Raw genomic sequence first — 18,038 nt, 5'->3', positions numbered from 1 at the left:
GTAATATAAATCTGGCATATTGAAAAGGGACAAAGTAGTGTTTAATTATCTTGGAGCCTTTGTTACGTTTGTTTGTGTAAATATGCCACAGTTGATGATTCCCAAATATGCAAAAATAACACCACTACCAGCAGAGAATGATTACTGCTCTTGGTAAGAGCCAACCTGATGTGCCAGGAGAGATTGTTTGATAGCTGGCTGATGCCTGCCTAGAATTCATTGGTACCTTATTACTACTACAGTTTCCTCTTCTGTTTGTGTGTGTGACTGAGCCGTAGCTGCCCTCTGCAGTGTAGCTAGGCTTGCAGCTACGTGCTTGGGCTGCTGTGGCAGCGAGTCGGGGAGAGCAGTGTGTAAGAAGCAGCTGGAGAACAAAGAATTGCACTTTGGTGTGTTCTGAATCACAGCCTGCTGTTCTACTCCAGCCTGGGTCTTGCTGAGCTCTGAGGGACAGCTGCTGTGACTGTGGGCTGTATGCTGCTCTCCCCAAAACTTGATCTTCTTGAATATCCCCAGTGTGTTTCAGTGGATATCCCACGAGTATTTTGAAGAAGCTGCTTTATTCATCTTTGAATAAGAAAGTGAATGCTTGCAAGTTATACGAAGTTTAATTAAATTAATGGTAGATCATTCCAGTAGAAAAAGCCTCTAAGTGTTAGTATCGGTTTTCTGTCATGTTTCTGATGCATTCTGATATTGTGTTTTCTGTACAGAATTGTAGGCTTCTGATGAAGTCTAATATTGAGTTTTGAATTACTTTATTTTCCTGTAATCTTTGAGAATATTGTTTGCTACTACTTGTCTGCAGGCTGAAGTTTTCAAATAAATTCCATCAAACAAAAAGAAGAGCACTGCGGCAAACACAAAGATCTACTTTTGATCTGGGAGATTAACCCATGGTAATAGGAGCCTAATTATTCCCTGTTTTCTTCCTATTATAGTATATTAATTTTTGAGGTAACTTTAAAGTTTGCTTTGAGCTTTTAGATTAGTTTATATGTACCTAAGCAATCTATGAGCAGTCTCACTACTTGAGATGATGAGTGTGTCAACCGGCTTGCTAAATTCTGAATGGTCTCCATTGCTGCTGATCAGTATTTAATCTCATGCTATTTTAACCCTCGCTTTTTTAGAAGGAGGTAGAGTATGTGTTGCCTGTCAGTCTCTAGTAGGATTGCTTTGTAAATGAAATTCCTTTCAAGCTGTTTCTTGACATTTGAAAGTAAGTCCTTATAATACTGACTGAAAAAACACATGATTTTATATATATATATGTTTTACTGTTAAAAAAAAATTGCTTTTTTTTTTTAATGTACTTGAGCACTGAATGACTGCAGCAGAAAATACCATTTTATAGCTCTCAACTGTGCAAATGTCTTTGTCCTCTGATTCTGCTCCTGTTTTTTAGATGCAGGATTATGTATGTTGTGTGAGTCATTGCTGTTCTCCTATTCTGTGTCTGCAGCTTGCTCCTGCTAGATGCATTATGCTGTACTTGTTCTGTTTCATAATAAAGTGTTGTTTACAAAATAGCTTTGTTAGTTTGTATGTAGAAAAATATATTTATTGTACCTGAATCTACCCTGCTGAGCCTAGCTTTGTACGATCTCTCAGTTCATTCTAAATAGCTCCTTTAGAAAGGCTTTGGGCACAGAACATTTAGTAAACAGATGAGGAAAAAAGTATGACCTTTAAACAACTCCCCCAAAACCTCACAAATTATTTACTTTGAATGTCTCAGTAGTACAGCCATTTGATTATTGTTAAATGGCAACTTTATAACCAGTACTGCTTTTAGGTAAAAAAAAAAAATATATATATTTTAAGGTATTGGAGACAGTGCTCAGTTTTAGCAGCTTGGAGTACAGACTTGAAGAGGGAGGCAGAGGAAACATGCAGAGCTTTGAGGAGTTATCTGTTGGATTAGGTTTTAAGGTATTGCTACTAGGTTTTCATGCTCAAAAAACTTGCATCTCCAAGTACAGAAATGTATGCAAATGAAATCTTTTTCCAGAGAGTTTGTTAGTAATGGTAATTTGTTAGTAAGTGGAATTTGAAGGACATAAGCCCTTCTGGTCAGGACCTACTTTCTTGAAGTGGTGGTAGTCTAGTAGAGCAATGGGAAAACCCTTTACATCTAAGCCTCCATTTTCTTTAAGAACCAAGGACAGCCCTAGTAGAAGTAATACTACTTGGAAATTTTTTGCTCATATACATGAGACCTGATTTCTGTGATCAAAAATATTTATAGATCTCCAGAAATGCAGTTTTGCAACCTCACTTACGGAGAGAAGCAAAACACTGTGAAGGTAAAAACCACACACAGTCCTAGGCCTTTGCAGCTTAAAAATAAACATCTGAAGTATGCGTTTGGTTTTAAATTTGGGAAATTGCTAACTTAAAATTCCCATTCCATGTAATAAAACAGATGTTGGTATTACAAAAAGCTGTTGCTGTTAAAGAAGAATTTAGCACCCAAAAAGGCAATTAAAATAACACTGACAAATATTCAGTGGGAAAGATAACCTTGAATCAAAACAAAGAGAGCCAAAAGAGCTGGACCACCTGGGCAGGGTAACTGTCACACTCCTCCTGATTCTTCTGTTTTAGCTTTTCATGGTTTTGGTTATAGCTCCACAAAGTAAGTTTCTCTGCCTTTGCCACACCTCTCTGCAAATGCAGGTAAGTATCCCCATTTTTCAGTTAATAAAAAACCACATGCACAAAACCCCCCAAACCCAACACATGCAGGGAGAAGCAAAAGTCTTTTTTTCACATTTATGCAAAACACCAGATGTGTGTACATAAGTGGAAAGGTATGTGGGTGGGATCATGGGCTTGCATTTGTTAACTTGCAGACAAAATCGTGAAACTGTGGGCCTAAGTGACTGTCTCAGAGTCATATACACAGCCTGTTTCTGTGGCAAGGGTAAGTCTTTCTGGGGCAGAACGAGGTCTTTTGGCTCCTGTTTTGCCTCAGCTGCATTTTTATTTACATGTCACCTTTGTGCTGGCCTCACTTTTTTCTTATTCATCAGCCTGACAAAACTGTCATTGTGGATGCAGTTAAAAATACCTTAGTCCACACTTAGGTAAACCTCAGCCTCAGTGCGTAGGCTTGCCCTCCTGTCAGTAAAGTGCTCCTGGTATGAAAGCATGTCTCTGCTAGACTGCCATAGTTAAAATCTTGCCCAAGTCTAATGTCAAATATTTTTCTTAATACAACCAACTATGGTCTGTGCGGTGGGCTGCGGCAGATGTGTTGATTCGATGCATGAAAAGGTTATGTTTCCTGTCCTGACAGCTAGATGTGGCATCACCCTGAGTTACATATCCTTTTCCTGCTTCCCACGTGGAACCCGTGCTCTGAGTTGTGTCACCTTAACACAACTTAAGGGTAGGTCAGCAAAAGAGATTTCACACTTAAGGGTCAGCTTTGACAGGAGTGGGAAACTTTCCCCTTCTCCCCCCCACAAAGTTCTAAGAGTGAGATAGATTTTATGGTGTCATCATACAGGTGTATTTGACCAGACAAAGGAGAACTCAGATCTTAGTCGGCAAACAAGTGTGTTTAATTAAGAGAAAAGCTTTTAATAGGAGCCTTTGCTTTTAATCTTGTTACCTTTGCATATCCTTTGTGCTGTCATGTCCAGTGTAATTACTACAAATTGAGCAACAAAGTTCCTCCCTTCCCAGCTATTCCCACTCCCAGTTTTGTGTTTTTTCAAGGCAGTGTGAGAGAAGGACAAAAAATCATGCAATGTTTTGGTTTTGCTTTTGCCCTAGTTTGCTTGGTATCTCTGGTTGTAACTTGTGTTGGACAAACCTGTTTACTCAGTGGAAGTTTCTGTGTGTGGCCTGCTGCCAAATCTCTGGGTTGCAGGCGTGCCTAAATAGTTGAAGGACAGGTGGATCTCTCTTTAAATCCTCTTTTTACATTTTGTGGACTGCAACAGTAAAAAATACTGACCAGAGCAGGAGACTGTGCATAAATGACTGCTCTGAACAGTACCTGGATAATGTGTCAGACAATGATACTGGTATTTATTTTGCAAGAGGCCACGTGAAAAATCTAAACCTGAAGGTCATAAGCTGAGGACGGGAATTCAAGAAGATTTTAAAAGAAATCACTAGTTTTAAAAACTATGTATATTTTATAGCAATTTAATTCTGTCTTCCCTCTTTCATAGCTAAAAAATATGCATTTCTATATGAAAAAGAGCTGGTCCAAGACAAACTAAGATTATTGTAGTAAAATTACAGCTTAACTGAGGATAACATTAGTAAAGCTTGGCAAAACTGATGCTTCTCCAAACATTTTTGAGTACTCTTGTTCGTTATTTCACCAAACTAAATAGAACATTGACCCTCAGGTAATCCCAGTGAACAGAATTCCCCTGCAGTGTAAGTGGGGCTGGCTCCTGCTGCAAGGCAAGAAGACAAGTGAGCTTCACCAGTGCAGCTTGGGGCTCGGCACCTGCTGAGAGTGTTCGTTCAAGAATGGTGTTTGCTGAAACTCCTTCTAGACTTACGTGCAACTCAAAAGCTCTTGGGAGTCAGCTCAAGGACACAGTGGCGTTTGCTGTATGTGAGATGTTAGAGGAAAAGGTGAAAGTTCGTGAGCAGTTCAAGAAAGTAGAAGAGTACCTCATTTAGTGAGTCCTAGCAAAGGTAAAATCACTTTCCCCACTAGTTTTATCTTAGTTTTGCTACTGGTGGTAAAGCCCTAGGTCTTTTACATGTTTGGTTTTTTACTCTCTTCTATTTATAACCTCTTGTCAGGCCTTTGGGTCTGTCTATTCTGTGTTTAAATTCTGTACAAAGTAACAGCTTCGTATATTGGCCTTCAAATAGATTTAAATTTGATTATTTTAAACTGAGAGTATAGAAATTGTTAACGGAGTCGGCTAGGTGATCAGGCAGTGTCTTCATCCTGCAACAGAAAATTTTCTCCCTGCCTCACACAACTTAATCTTTAGTTTCTGCAGACTTTCTTTCTTTCCTCTGTGTGTTTGATCTGCTACACTGTTGTCCATCGAGTAACTCCTTGGTGCCGTCCCAAAGGGTTCTGCACTTACAACCCTCTCCCTTCTTTCTGGGAGCGTAACTCCACCCAGTGTCACCGTGAATGTTAAAGAGTTGATCTTTCACTGCAGACTGTTCTAGAGAACACTAATCATCTCGCAAAAATGAGGTTTTGTTTAGTTGCATGTTTGATTAATTGCAGGTTTTTGGCCTCCCAGTTGGACATTGAGTGTTTTCTTGACCATTTTGTCTCTGACAAGGTATAGATGTTAAGAGGGGCAAATCTTGAAAGTGAGCATGTTACAGTGAATGAATGACATGACCCTTACAAACATGTTAATCTTAGTAACTAGTTAGTTATGTTCTGATTTCTCTTTCTTTTGGTTTGCCAGTTTCGTATCTGATTCCACACACACACCAGAATTAAAATAAACAATTGCCTTTTTTTTTTCCCAGTAAGAGACTTCCAAGCCCCGATATCTGACTTGAGCTCCATTATGTATGCATGGTTTTGCTGGGAGATTAACCTCTTGAAGAGGATTCAGTGTTAACTGACTCATTGCCTCCTTATTTGCCTTCCGTCTTAGAGTTGCCAACACCTCCCACACTTTGCAAATTCTAATTCTAATCTTGATTGTATATCTTGATTATTTGTCAGATTAGAATCCTCTTAAAGAAAAAAGGAGTTATATTATCAATAGTGAAAATATGTCAGAAGATGCAACTGCAATGTATACTTTGGTGTTTCGTTTTGGTTGGTTTTGCTGTTTTGTTGGGTTTTGGTTGGTTTTTGGTTTTAGTTTGGGGTGTTTGGTTTTTTTTTTAAGTTAAAGTTGACCCTATAGTACTTACTGTTTTAAAGCTCAAATACTTGGTTAGGTTTATGTTGTTTCTTACTGAAATGCCAGCAAGACTTTCATCACTACATGAGTTCCAAACAATATTCCCTGAAAACAGGATGGTTTTGTTTGGATTGTTCTCAAATTCAGATGTGCCTGATGAGCATGAAGGGGGAAAAATATCAGGCCACTAATAGTTACTGGTTTTCTAAGGAAGCTGTTTTACTCAGTTCTTTCCCGAGTTGCACTTTCCTGAGTTGCTCCAAACTCTGTTGTATCTGGTTGTTTCATGTTTCTACTGGGTAATAGTTCGGAGAAGAGCACTGGCTGTTACGTAGTGTCACAATTTGACACTAGTATGTCAAAATGCCTGCATGTGCTGGGGTCTGAATATAAAACAAATTAGAAAGTACTTGCAGCAAGGTTTTTGGCAGTGCTGTCAGTTCCCCCTTTTCTTCCTTTCTCCTGCTTTTTTTCCACATTCAGACTGCTGTTAGATTTTTCATATTAAAATGCTGTTTTTTCCATATTTAGCTTTTTTTGGATTTTAAGCTCAGTGGTATTGATTCTTCTCATTGCTCATTCTCTGGATCTCTGGCAGAAGTCCTGGAGGGGATTTGGGAGCGAAGAAGAAGAAAAAGAAGCAGAAGAGAAAAAAAGAGAAACCAAATTCTGGAGGCACCAAATCAGATTCTGCGTCTGACTCCCAGGAGATTAAAATTCAACAGCCTTCGAAAGTGAGAGCCTGGTTCTGTTTTAATTTGTGCTGCTTTCTAATTTAATTTTAATTTGTGCATTGCTTTTTTTGTAAAAGCTAGTTGGTAGTTCTGCCTTAACACATGAGAATTAAGCAGATAGTTACTGTCCTGAATAGACAGAAGCAAGGTAAGACCTGGTGTTTGCAAACTGTATGAAGTTAGCTGGAGAGTCATCGTTACCACCATAGTAGCGCACTGTGAGAAAAGCAGAGGAGGAGGTGTTTTGTCTTTCTTTTACAGCAGCTAGAACTCAGGCTAGTGACAACTTTGTTGCAGGGAATCTTAATCTGCAGTGGTAATGCTTTTAAATAGATTTTGTTTACTGAATTGTCTTTAGTTTAGCCACCATCTCACTTGGCGTAGCACAATTTGACTAACTTGCACAGCATCATGCTATCTCACGGCGGGCATCAGCAGTAGGAGGGAAGGTGTAACCTGCTGTGCTAACCAGAGTCTCATTTGGACAAAGCAGCAGCATGTCATCTTGCATGAAATGAGGTAATCTCTAACATGGAGATACACAATCATTGTGAACTTTTTGATAAAATAGCATTGTCTACATGCTTTTGACTACCATGTTGTGAACGAATAGTGAGTAATATGACATGCTGGCTTTTTAACATGCAGCTTTTATCTCAAGAGAAATCTGAGCCTGAGAACTGAAGTTTGTAACATGATGATAAGAAAATTTATGGACCATTGAGCATGTTGAAGTAATTATTATATTTGCTTTATCAGCTAAATGTGAGGAAAATTACATTGTTGTACCACTAATAGTATTCATCCTGTAAGATTTGTCAAGTACATTGGGGCTACCATGTAATTTTAGGGGGAAAAAGTTGTACTCTGGCTCGTTAACTAGTAGACTTTGTGTTGTCCCTTCAGGTCTTCTCTGTGCCACCCCCATTGCTTTGAACGGGCACAGCACAACGGACGCTTGAAAATATGTGGGGAGATCTTAAGTACTTTCTGATCTCACCACACGTTTTTATACTGTGTTTCTATAAAGCGCGTGGCACAAATAAATCATGTGGCATGAATTCTAATACAGGAAGACTGTTTGCAAGCAATAACCAAGTAACCTCAAACTCTTAGAGTTGGAGTGAGGTTGATTTTAATGTTAACTTCAAGTTCATTGCTGCAATATTCTAGGAGTTCCTTGGTTCCCTGCTGACCAAACCCATTGTTCCATGTGTTGCCTCTAATTGCATTCAAAGGAAGCAAACGAAGCTGCTCCAGGGTTGTTTTATTTTCTTGTTTTCATGTCCAAGATTTTAATCCTCAGCACCTTGCAGTCTTGCACAACATTTCTCTGGTGTGATGTGTTTTGCAAACATGGAAGCATGTCATTGTTATAAGTTGTGTATTTAGAGTGGCACCCTTCGTGATTATTTTACTGTCACAAGAAGTTTAGCCAGTTTGTTAGCAGCGTTGCAAGATTTTCTCTTTTATTGGCATAAACCAAAAGCCTTTATTCAAGTCTTTCTTTCAAGCTCTAGGCAGCTAAACCATTTTATTATTCTTAAATGGCTTCCACTTTTCTCTAGTTGCAAATGCATCACTGTTGGCTGTGGTTTGTTTTGGTTTTTTCACATTCTCTGCTGTGTTCCAGGTGTACACACAGATAAGTACATGAACAACTTCTCTAGGTTAGGTTTTTTTTAAAGCATCTTAGACTGCTCATCTGGGTCAGTCTGGAGAAGTATATTTATTTTCTCTGCTACTCAAGTAATATTTAGATCTTGGTTTCTTTGTGGTATTTGAAATGTTTTATAGAAAAAAGGCTTTTACCATTTGCTTGCTCTTGGTTGAAAAGAGGCTTACAAAATATTTCAGAGGAAAGTAACATTGTATACCTTAAGTCTTAAGAGAGTATGTGCAGGATCATCAAGTAGTACTCAGCAGGGCTTCTGAACCCACTGAAAGTGATTTTGAAAACAGATTTTGAGGTCAGGTGAGTTTGTAAACAGGCGTACTGCTCTGGAGATGAGAAAGACAGAAGTGAGTCTCCTTGGCTTCTCCCTCTGTTACTTGTGATATTGGACTTTCTGAACACTGGCATGTGTGTAACCACAGCAGTAAATACTTGTTAGAGTTGTATGCTTGAGGACACTTCACTGCCCATCTCGTAAGACTTTGATCTCTCTCCATTACAAGTCCCAGTGATGTAGACTGTCCATATTAATGCAAATGAAGCTGATCAGATCTAGAATATTATCATTCATTGTTGTAGTCACAGAATAACTTAGATTGGGGACCTCTGGAGGTCTTTTGATCAACCTCCTGCTTAAAGCAAATCCAAACAGACCAGGTTGCTTGGGCCTAGATCGGGTTGTTTGGACTCCAAGGATGGAGACTCCACAACCTCTGTGGGCAGCCTATTCCAGTGTTGGACTACAATTTTGGTTAAAGAAATAGTAATTCCCTCTATCTAAATGGATTTTGCTGTTTTGCAACTTGTGTCCATTGTTTCTTGTCCTATCATTGTGCTCCTCTGAAAAGACCTGAGTCAGTTTTCTTTGCCTCCTCCCATGAGGCAGCAGTAAGATTTCTCCTACTCCTGAAAGCATCTCTTCTTAAGGCTGAACAAACCAAGGTCTCTTGTCTTCTCCTTGTATGTCATGTGATTCACATGGCACCTCAGCCCCACACCCACCCCAGTCATTTTGGTAGCCCTCCATTGGACTCCCTCCACAATGTCAATGTTTTCCTTGTAATAGGGAACCCAAAACTATGAGATATGATCTTAGGGGTGCCAGATAAAGGGAAAGAATTGCTGGCCAGTCTTACTGGTACAATCCAGTAGGCAGCTGCTCTTTGCTGGCCAGCAAACTGCTCACTCCTGTTCAGCTCTTTGTCCACCTGCACCTCCAAGTTCTTTTCTGCAAAGCTGCTTCATAGCCAGCCCATACTGACCACTGCCATTGCATGGGCTTTTTCTGTCCCAGATGCAGGTCTTTGCATTTGCCCTTGTCAAACTATATGAAGTTTCTGTTTCCAGCCTGTCAAAGTAGCTTTGAATAGCAGCTCTGCAGTCCGGTGTATCAACCATTCTTGCCAACTAGCTGTCTATAGACTTGCAGAGAAAGCACTCATTGTCACGTCCAGACCGTTAAACAGTACTGACTCCCGAGTTCTCAACATCCTCCCCATGGACTTTTTTAAGATGGGTGTGACATTTACCTTTTTCTAGTCATAAGAAACCTCAACCAGTTGCTATAGCCTTTTAAACCTGCTTAGATAGATCCTAGTTGTAGTAACATTAGCCAGCTCCCTCAGCACCCTCAGATGCATCTGATCTGTTCTTAGGGACCTGTGCATGATTAGTTTGCTGAGTGGTCCCTAACCTTCTCTACTGCTTTCATTAATGGGAGCCTTACAGATTGTGCTACAAGGATCAGGGGCATCAGAGGTCTGAGGTCAGATCTTGTCACCAAAACCAAGGCAAAAAAAGGACTGTGTATCAGCTCTGTTGCACAACAGTGCCGTCTTGTGCTGTGAGGAGATACTTCCCCTAAACTACAATTAAACAAAATCACTCTTCTTTCTAATTTATGTGAAGTTATGTGTAGGGTTCTCTTGCTTTCTATTAAAGGGAAACAAAATGGGTTGGAAGTAAACCTCTTAGCTAGGCCGATCTCTGAATATTTGAAAAGAAAGGAGATTGCTTCTCATGTCCCGAGCCATGTTGCGTTTAGAACCAGAACATGAACTTTTTCCATATCCTAGTAAGATCTTTTTAGAACTGAGGATCTTTTTTTGGTTTTAGATTTTTCTGTTTTCTTGATCTAGAAAAGAAATTAGAGACTCAAACATACAAAATAAATTACAGATAAATTACAGTATGTCAGTGTTTAGGTATGACTTCATAATGTACTGATAAGATTTTAGAATTTATCTAGTGGCATTAGAATTTATTATAAGGCCACTGTGAAACAAACAGTTTGATTTTTTTTTTTTTTTTTTTTTTTTTAGTTGAGAATATTAACTTACATCACTGTAGTCTGGATCTAGAAGTAGGGTAGTGCCCTGGGTTCAGCTACAGCAGTCATTTTTTTTTTTTTTCCCTTCCTTCTCAGTAGCTGGTGCAGGGCTGTGTTTTTGACTTTCAGCCTTGGAACAACGCTGGTAACACCGATGTTTTTAGTTGTTGCTCAGTCATGTTTACTCTGACCAAGGACTTTCTCAGTCTCATGCTCTGCCAGGGAGGAGGGGAAGCCAGGAGGAAGCAGAGACAGGACACCTGACCCAAACTGGCCAAAGGGGTATTCCATACCACAGCACGTCATGCCCAGTATAGAAACTGGGGGGAGTTACCCGGAAGGCCCAGATCGCTGCTCGGGTCGGGCTGGGTATCGGTCGGCGGGTGGTGAGCGGTTGTGTCCTTTTCCCTTGTTATTCCTCTTACCATTATTATTGGTAGCAGTAGTGGTTTGTATTATACCTTAGTTACTGGAGAGCTGTTATCTCAACCCGTGGGAGTTACATTCCTCCGATTCTCCTCCCGCCGGGCGCTGGGGGAGGAAGGATGGGGGGGGGAGTGAGCGAGCAGCTGCGTGGTTCCAAGTTGCCGGCTGGGCTTGAACCACGGCAGGTAGGGAGGTTTTATGTTCTAGTAGTAGTGTTGCTCTAAAGCATGTAAATATATTATTCACAACTACTCAGATGACAGGTGTTTAAAGCATGCTATCAGGTATAATTTTGCAATACTTAATGAAAGAAATGGCATAGTGGTTAGAGAGCACAAGTTTTTAATTATAAATAGAAAATGATGGCCTGCTTGAGCTACAGGCGGGGAGTTTTACTCCTTTTGTGACTGAGGATACTAGAGGCAGATGCCCATCCAAATGCAGATTACCATGATTATTACATGTAATTTATAATTTTTCAATACATGAATCCTAGAAATAAAGTGAAATACAGAAATAGTGATCCAGTGATATACAGTAAAAAAGATCTGGCTTGGTATCTCTATGCAGAATTGCTTAAAATTTTACAAAGCATTTGAGACTCTTCCTTCAAATGTATTTATTGCACTGCAGTCTGGGAAAACCTGAACACAAACATGATGTTTGTATGCCTCAGAACAGGACTTACCACTTGGGAAATAACAAAACAAATAAGTAGATTAAAAAAAGGGAGATGATAGGAAAAACACTTTAGATTTAGAAGTCTATTACCGTTATTCCTCTGTACCTTCCTATGCAAGTAAAATTCTCATTCCAGTTACATTTACTCAGACTGATCAAAAGTGAGGGTTCAAGAGCTCAGTTTAGAAATGCTTAGCCTTAGGCTTATGCTTTTCAATTAACTTTTCTGTAAAGAGTTTTCAACTTTTAAGTGGAAAGTTACTTTATTTTAAGTCTGTCTGCTTCTATCAGTTAAAATTACCTATAGTTGTGAGTTCTTGGCACAGTTGGCATTAAGTGGCAGGATGGTTAACTCCTACATAAGATACAGTGCAGAAAGGTACCTACTATAGTAATTGTGAGCTAATAGAAAGCACATACAAAGTTAAAGATACTAATACTAAGAAGTGGATATTCGTAGCAATACAATGTACCTGAAATACTGAACTGTAGTGAATTTAAATACTGTTTTATACTGTATGTGTAAAGTCCAACTTCAAACATCTCTGTGTGTATCAATGTTATCTTTAGATTGTTAGATATCTAAGCTGATTTGTGTTTTGCTGTTTTATTGTCTTACTGGGGGGTGGGGTGGGACAGAGAATATAAGAAGCTTTTTCTTGTGATTTTGGTATCCTGCCTTAACACTGCAGTATTTCTGTTAAAACCACTGGAGTTCTATGGTTAAATGCAAGCACTACTCAAAACTGGTAAGTATTTTGGGAAGTTGCTTCTCTGTTGCCCACCTTACTTTCCACGTTCCTGCCTCCAAAGGCTATACCGAAACTAACCATGATGAGAAGAGCACATGAAAGAATATGTAACAGTAAGAGAAATAAACATGTTTGTACAACAGTTCAAAGTAAGCATACTCAATAAGCTTCCTCTTCCATTTGTCTTTGTGTGCAGAATCCAGCCATTCCAATGCAGAAGCTTCAAGACATCCAGAGAGCAATGGAGCTGCTCTCTGCATGCCAAGGCCCAGCAAAGAATATTGATGAGGCTACCAAACGTAAATACCAGTTTTGGGATACGCAACCTGTACCTAAACTTAGTAAGTTTAACTGGACCTGGGCGTAAGATCTGTCTTACAGACCACCAAAAGAATGTATGCCAGCTGTGGGGCGTGTTCTCTAAAATGGCTATGAAGTTGGACTGTGTGTGGTAGAGATCCTTAATTTTTTTTTTGGAGTTTATGTGGAATTCTTGATGTTTTCTGGGAAAGCGCTTGCACCCCCTACCCCACTCAATGATACACAACAAAATATGGTGTTAATAAATCTCATTCTGATGTTCTCTCTAAGAATGGGAAATGCTATTAAAATAGCATTCCTTTGTTTATTTTAGTTCTGAGCTCTTGAACAACAGAACACAGAAGTCTTGCACTTCAGGGGAAGATAAGAACTTTTAAGTAGTAACAAAGACTAAACTTTGATTTCATTTATTTTTCCCTTATTTCTTTTTTTTCCAGTAGATGGATTTGCTGTCACAGAGATAATGCCTCTCCTGCTGTAGGTTACACTGTTTTCATACAGCCTTAAGTGGATAATGGCACTTCTGTCATGTATGAACACTTTTACTGCTGTGTGTTCATGGGCTTCCTCCACAATGTATTTTACCTTGAAGATGTGCTTTCTCAGTCTGTTTTGTGTCTTTGGTACCAAGTGAAATGATGAGGTGGTCTCTCCTTGCCTTTAATTTTGTAAGGAATTTGGCAGATTACTTTTTATACTTTTATCCCTGATAACACAGTTGGGAAATCTTAGTCTTTGTAGAAGATAGTTGCTGACTCTCTCTGAGGTACTTAATGCTGCCTGTGCCTCAGTCTTTAATAATAAGACCGGTTGTTTGCTGGGTACCCAGCACCCTGAGCTGGAAGACTGGGACGGAAAGCAGAATAAAGCCCCCATAACCCAAGGGGGGATTGTCAGTGACCTGCTACACCACTCACACACAAGTCTATGGGGCCGGATGGGATCCACCCAAGGGTACTGAGGGAGCTGGTAGAAGTGCTCACCAAGCCACTTTCTGTCATTTATCAGCAGTCCTGGCTAACTGGGGAGGTCCCAGTTGACTGGACGTTAGCAAATGTGACATCCATCCACAAGAAGGGCTGGATGGAGAACTACAGGCCTGTCAGCCTGACCTTGGTGCCCCAGAAGGTTACGGAGCAGATCAGCTTGAGTGCCATCCCACAGCACGTACAGGACAATCAGATGAACAGGCCCAGCCAGCATAAGTTTATGAAAGGCAGGTCCTGCTTGACTAACCTGATCGCCTTCTATGACAAGGTGACTCGCTTAGTGCATAAGGGAAGGGCTGTGGATGTCATCTAGACTTCAGTAAAGGAGGGCTCTGCAGAGGGATCTGGACAGGCTGGATCGATGGGCCAAGGCCAGTTTTATGGGGTTCAACAAGGCTCAGTGCTGCGTCCTACACTTGGGTCACAACATCTCCATGGCATCCTACAGGCTTGGGGAAGAGTGGCTTGAAAGCTGCTTGGCGGAGAACGACCTGGGAGTGTTGGCTGACAGTCAGTTGGCTGAGCCAGGTTGTGCCCAAGTGGCAAAGGAGGCCAAGAGCATCCTGGCCTGCATCAGAAATAGCATAGCCAGCAGGCTAGGGAAGTGCCTATTGTCCGCTTTTGCTTGGCACTGGTGAGGCTGTGCCTCACTGTTCAGTTCCGGGCCCCTCACTGCAGTAAAGACATTGAGGTGCTGGAGTGGGTCCACAGAAGGTCAACAAAGCTTGTGAAGGGTCTGGAGCACAAGTCTTAAAAGGAGCTGCTGAGGGAACTAGGGGTGTTTAGTCTGGAGAAGAGAAGGCTCCATGGGGGAACTTACTGCTTTCTACAACTACCTGAAAGGAGTCTCTTCTCCCAAGTGACAAGTGATGGGACAAGAGGAAATGGCCTCAAACTGCACCAGGAGGGGTTTAGATTGGATATTAGAGGAAATTTCTTTATGGAAGGGGTTGCCAATTATTGGAACTGACTGCCCAGGGAAGTGGTTGAGTCACCGTCCCTGAAGATATTTAAAAGATGTGTAGATCTGGGTGCTTAGGGACCTGGTTTAGTGGTGGACTTGGCAGTGCTAGGTTAACAGTTTGACTTGATGACCTTAAAGGTGTTTGCCAACCTAAATGACTCTGATTTGGTATGTGTGTTAGCTCCATAGAAGAGGGGTAGTTTCTGTTTGTAGCTATAGATTGAGACTGGAGATGTAAAACTGGGGAGAAGAAGAAAGCACATTTTCATGTAAGATTTTAGGAACAAGTTTCACATTTCACCAGCATCCCTTAAATGCCCTGGCTTTGCCATGCCACTGCTCCTGAGTAATCCTGTTGAGCTCAGGTCTGTTCAAGTCAGTGGTAAACAGGATCTGAGCCACAGCTTGTTAGCTGCGAGTACAATGTGTTTCTCATGATGAGACCATGGATCTCGTGGTTGGCTAAATGCTGTGCATGTGCTGATGAATTGCTGTCCTGTGTTATGAAATACTGGGTATCAGTTGAGGTAGAGTAGTTCTGTGCATGTCTGTAGATATTCTGATGAGATAGTCATTAGTCCATCTCATGCAATCTGTGAGAAAGAAGTAGTACAAGCTAATAGTACTAATTTTTTTTCCAGCATTTTTTAAAAGCTTCATGTTCCTATGAAATAATTATGAGAAAATAAATGATGTGAGTTAAATGCAGTTTTGAGAACTACTAGGAGAACGAGCAATGTAACCATTCTTTTTTGTTCTTCCCCCCCCCCCTTCTCCCTCAAAAGATGAAGTTATAACTTCACATGGTGCAATTGAACCAGATAAGGACAATGTCCGCCTAGAGCCATATTCTTTGCCACAAGGTTTTATGTGGGACACATTGGATCTTAGCAATGCTGAAGTTGTAAGTAAAACAATTTTCATATGTATCTGAAGTCATTCAAGTTTATCCTGACTGATGTGTGTGGATAAATCTTTGGATTTTTTTGTGTGTGTTTTCAGCTGAAGGAGTTATACACACTGTTAAATGAGAATTATGTAGAAGATGATGATAATATGTTTAGGTTTGATTATTCACCTGAATTTCTTCTGTGGTGAGTAGCAAGTTCCACATTCTGGTCTGGCTGAAGTGCGAAGAAGGGTGTTTTTATTACATCTTCTTAGGCAGTAATTTGTAATTATTTCTGTCATCAATTCTAGGGCACTACGTCCTCCGGGCTGGTTACCCCAGTGGCACTGTGGGGTTAGAGTGTCTTCAAACAAAAAACTGGTAGGATTCATAAGTGCCATCCCTGCAAATATTCGTATTTATGACAGGTAAAATGCATCATTACTTTTGTTTTTGTAAAAGAATAACACTGTGAAACAAATCTTAAACTGGTATCCATTGCCACAGAGAACTTTAAAAAGAGAGCAGGATGCTTACTGACCATAAAGTCAGAAGAATCCTGTGTGTATAGCAGTGACTTTTTTTTTCTGTTCTTTTTCCCCACCCCCCCTTCCAAGCTCATGAGCTCATGGACTGCTTACAGGAAAGACCAGTAATACATATCTAAGGAATTTGCTTATCGATAGATGATACAGATAATGACACAGGATTTCCCGACCCTACTGAAAAGTATTTAAAGGATAGTCCGTCATATGGACTTCCTTGGCCAGGTCTTCATACACTGACAATCATAAACTATTATGATACCACATAATATGTTCTTGGATGCCATACTGCATCTGAAGGTGAGGCACGTCTCAATAGAGCTCTGAAAAGGGAGTGTTGCAAACACCTTAGACACAGTGTGCATGTTGCACAATTTGCCATTGCAGTTGCAATATCGTGGATTAGCATTTGTTGCAGATGTACTTTTTCACAGGCTGATTTATTTTTACCTCAAATTCTTCTGTCACAACATGGAAAGCTACAATTATGCAAATGAAAATATGTAATGTGCAACTCTTTTTAACTTTTCCACTATTTAATGTCCTTTTAGTGTGAAGAAAATGGTAGAAATCAATTTTCTGTGTGTCCATAAGAAACTGAGATCTAAACGGGTAGCACCTGTCCTGATTCGGGAAATAACCAGAAGAGTAAACCTGGAAGGAATTTTTCAGGCTGTTTACACTGCTGGAGTGGTACTCCCCAAACCTGTGGCCACTTGCAGGTAACCTAGGTGATGTTCATAATATCAGTTCCTGTAGCAGTCATTCTAAAGAACATGTTATGTAATTGGCTAGATACATTAAAAGCATAAAATTCAAAGAAATTACATGTTGTGGCCTTGACTAACCTGAAGGCCTCAGTGTTTGACAGGGTGGGTTTTCCTTGTCTCCTTCCTTCCTTCTTTGTCTCCTTCCTTCCTTCCTTGTCTCTTTTTTTTTTTTCCTTCCTTTTTTCCTTCCTTCCAGTATCTTGGATAAAACAGGTTCTTGGACTATAATCTAACTTTGGGTTTGTTTATCATACCTTAAATAGACTAATAGATGTTTCTGTTGAGCTTCTGGTGGAAGCCATGCCAGCAATGACAACATTGTATACCTGTGTTTTTCAAGTGGTCTGCTTCCCTGCTGGGACACTTCCCTGTTGACATGGTTGCTTGCCAAAGATGGCAGAGCATTTCTGGGAATTGTATGATTTGCTTTTTTGAAATATTTTCATGTTTCCTGGAGAAAGGAGGACTTGATCAGCATTTGATAAAGATGGGAAAACTATCACATGAGAAGAGTTGTACGTAATCAAGTATAATTTTTGTTTGCTTGGAATGGATTTTATTTCTATTTGGAAAAGTTTAGTTCCCACAGTATTAGTTCAGCTGTTTGTCCTTCTGGAGTACAGGGTACTTCTTTATTTGAAATTGTGTTTGTACAGCACCGAAGATCCTGTAAGCTTCTGTAAGGAAGGAGAGACAAAAAAAGCCATGCTGTGTTAGAGTAACTAGGGATGTTTTGTTGCACAATGATCTGCTAGAAAGGGGAGCTCTCTTTCAATAGACTACTTAGACATGTGCAGAGTGTCCTATCCGTACAAGAAAATAAATGTTAGTATATAAGTATGGTGAGATAGAATCATAGAATAGTCAGGGTTGGAAAGGACCTTAAGATCATCTATTTCCAACCCCCCTGCCATGAGCTGGGACACCACACACTAAACTATGTTGCCCAAGGCCCTGTCCAACCTGGCCTTGAACACTGCCACGGTTGGAGCATTCACAACTTTCTTGGGCAACCCATTCCAGTGCCTCACCACCCTCACTGTAAAGAACTTCATATATCTAATCTAAACTTCTCCTGTCTAAGTCTGAACCCATT

General features: G+C 40.3%; 1 protein-coding gene across 1 annotated transcript; it reads left to right on the top strand.

The window, feature by feature from the left end:
* The first annotated feature begins 4,500 nt into the window (after nt 1-4,500).
* Nucleotides 4,501-16,898, top strand: LOC104400158 (glycylpeptide N-tetradecanoyltransferase 2-like). Its single transcript, XM_010014661.1, has 7 exons — nt 4,501-4,643; nt 6,466-6,601; nt 12,661-12,805; nt 15,524-15,642; nt 15,741-15,832; nt 15,939-16,055; nt 16,724-16,898. Exons 1-7 carry the CDS (start codon nt 4,501-4,503, stop codon nt 16,896-16,898), a joined length of 927 nt encoding a protein of 308 aa, XP_010012963.1.
* Nucleotides 16,899-18,038: the final 1,140 nt, after the last annotated feature.

The sequence above is a fragment of the Nestor notabilis genome, unplaced genomic scaffold (genome assembly GCF_000696875.1).
Source record: "Nestor notabilis isolate BGI_N333 unplaced genomic scaffold, ASM69687v1 scaffold7015, whole genome shotgun sequence".
Classification (NCBI taxonomy): domain Eukaryota; kingdom Metazoa; phylum Chordata; class Aves; order Psittaciformes; family Psittacidae; genus Nestor; species Nestor notabilis.
Note: the sequence above shows the minus strand (reverse complement) of the source record. Positions and strands in the feature narration are given on the sequence as shown.

What these genes read in the sequence shown, in the direction of transcription:
- LOC104400158 (XM_010014661.1), top strand. Translation starts at nt 4,501, where the DNA reads ATGGTGTTTGCTGAAACTCCTTCTAGACTTACGTGCAACTCAAAAGCT. An exon ending in CAGTTCAAGAAAGTAGAAGA is followed by an intron (nt 4,644 to 6,465) that starts GTACCTCATTTA and finishes GATCTCTGGCAG; the next exon opens with AAGTCCTGGAGGGGATTTGG. An exon ending in AAATTCAACAGCCTTCGAAA is followed by an intron (nt 6,602 to 12,660) that starts GTGAGAGCCTGG and finishes CTTTGTGTGCAG; the next exon opens with AATCCAGCCATTCCAATGCA.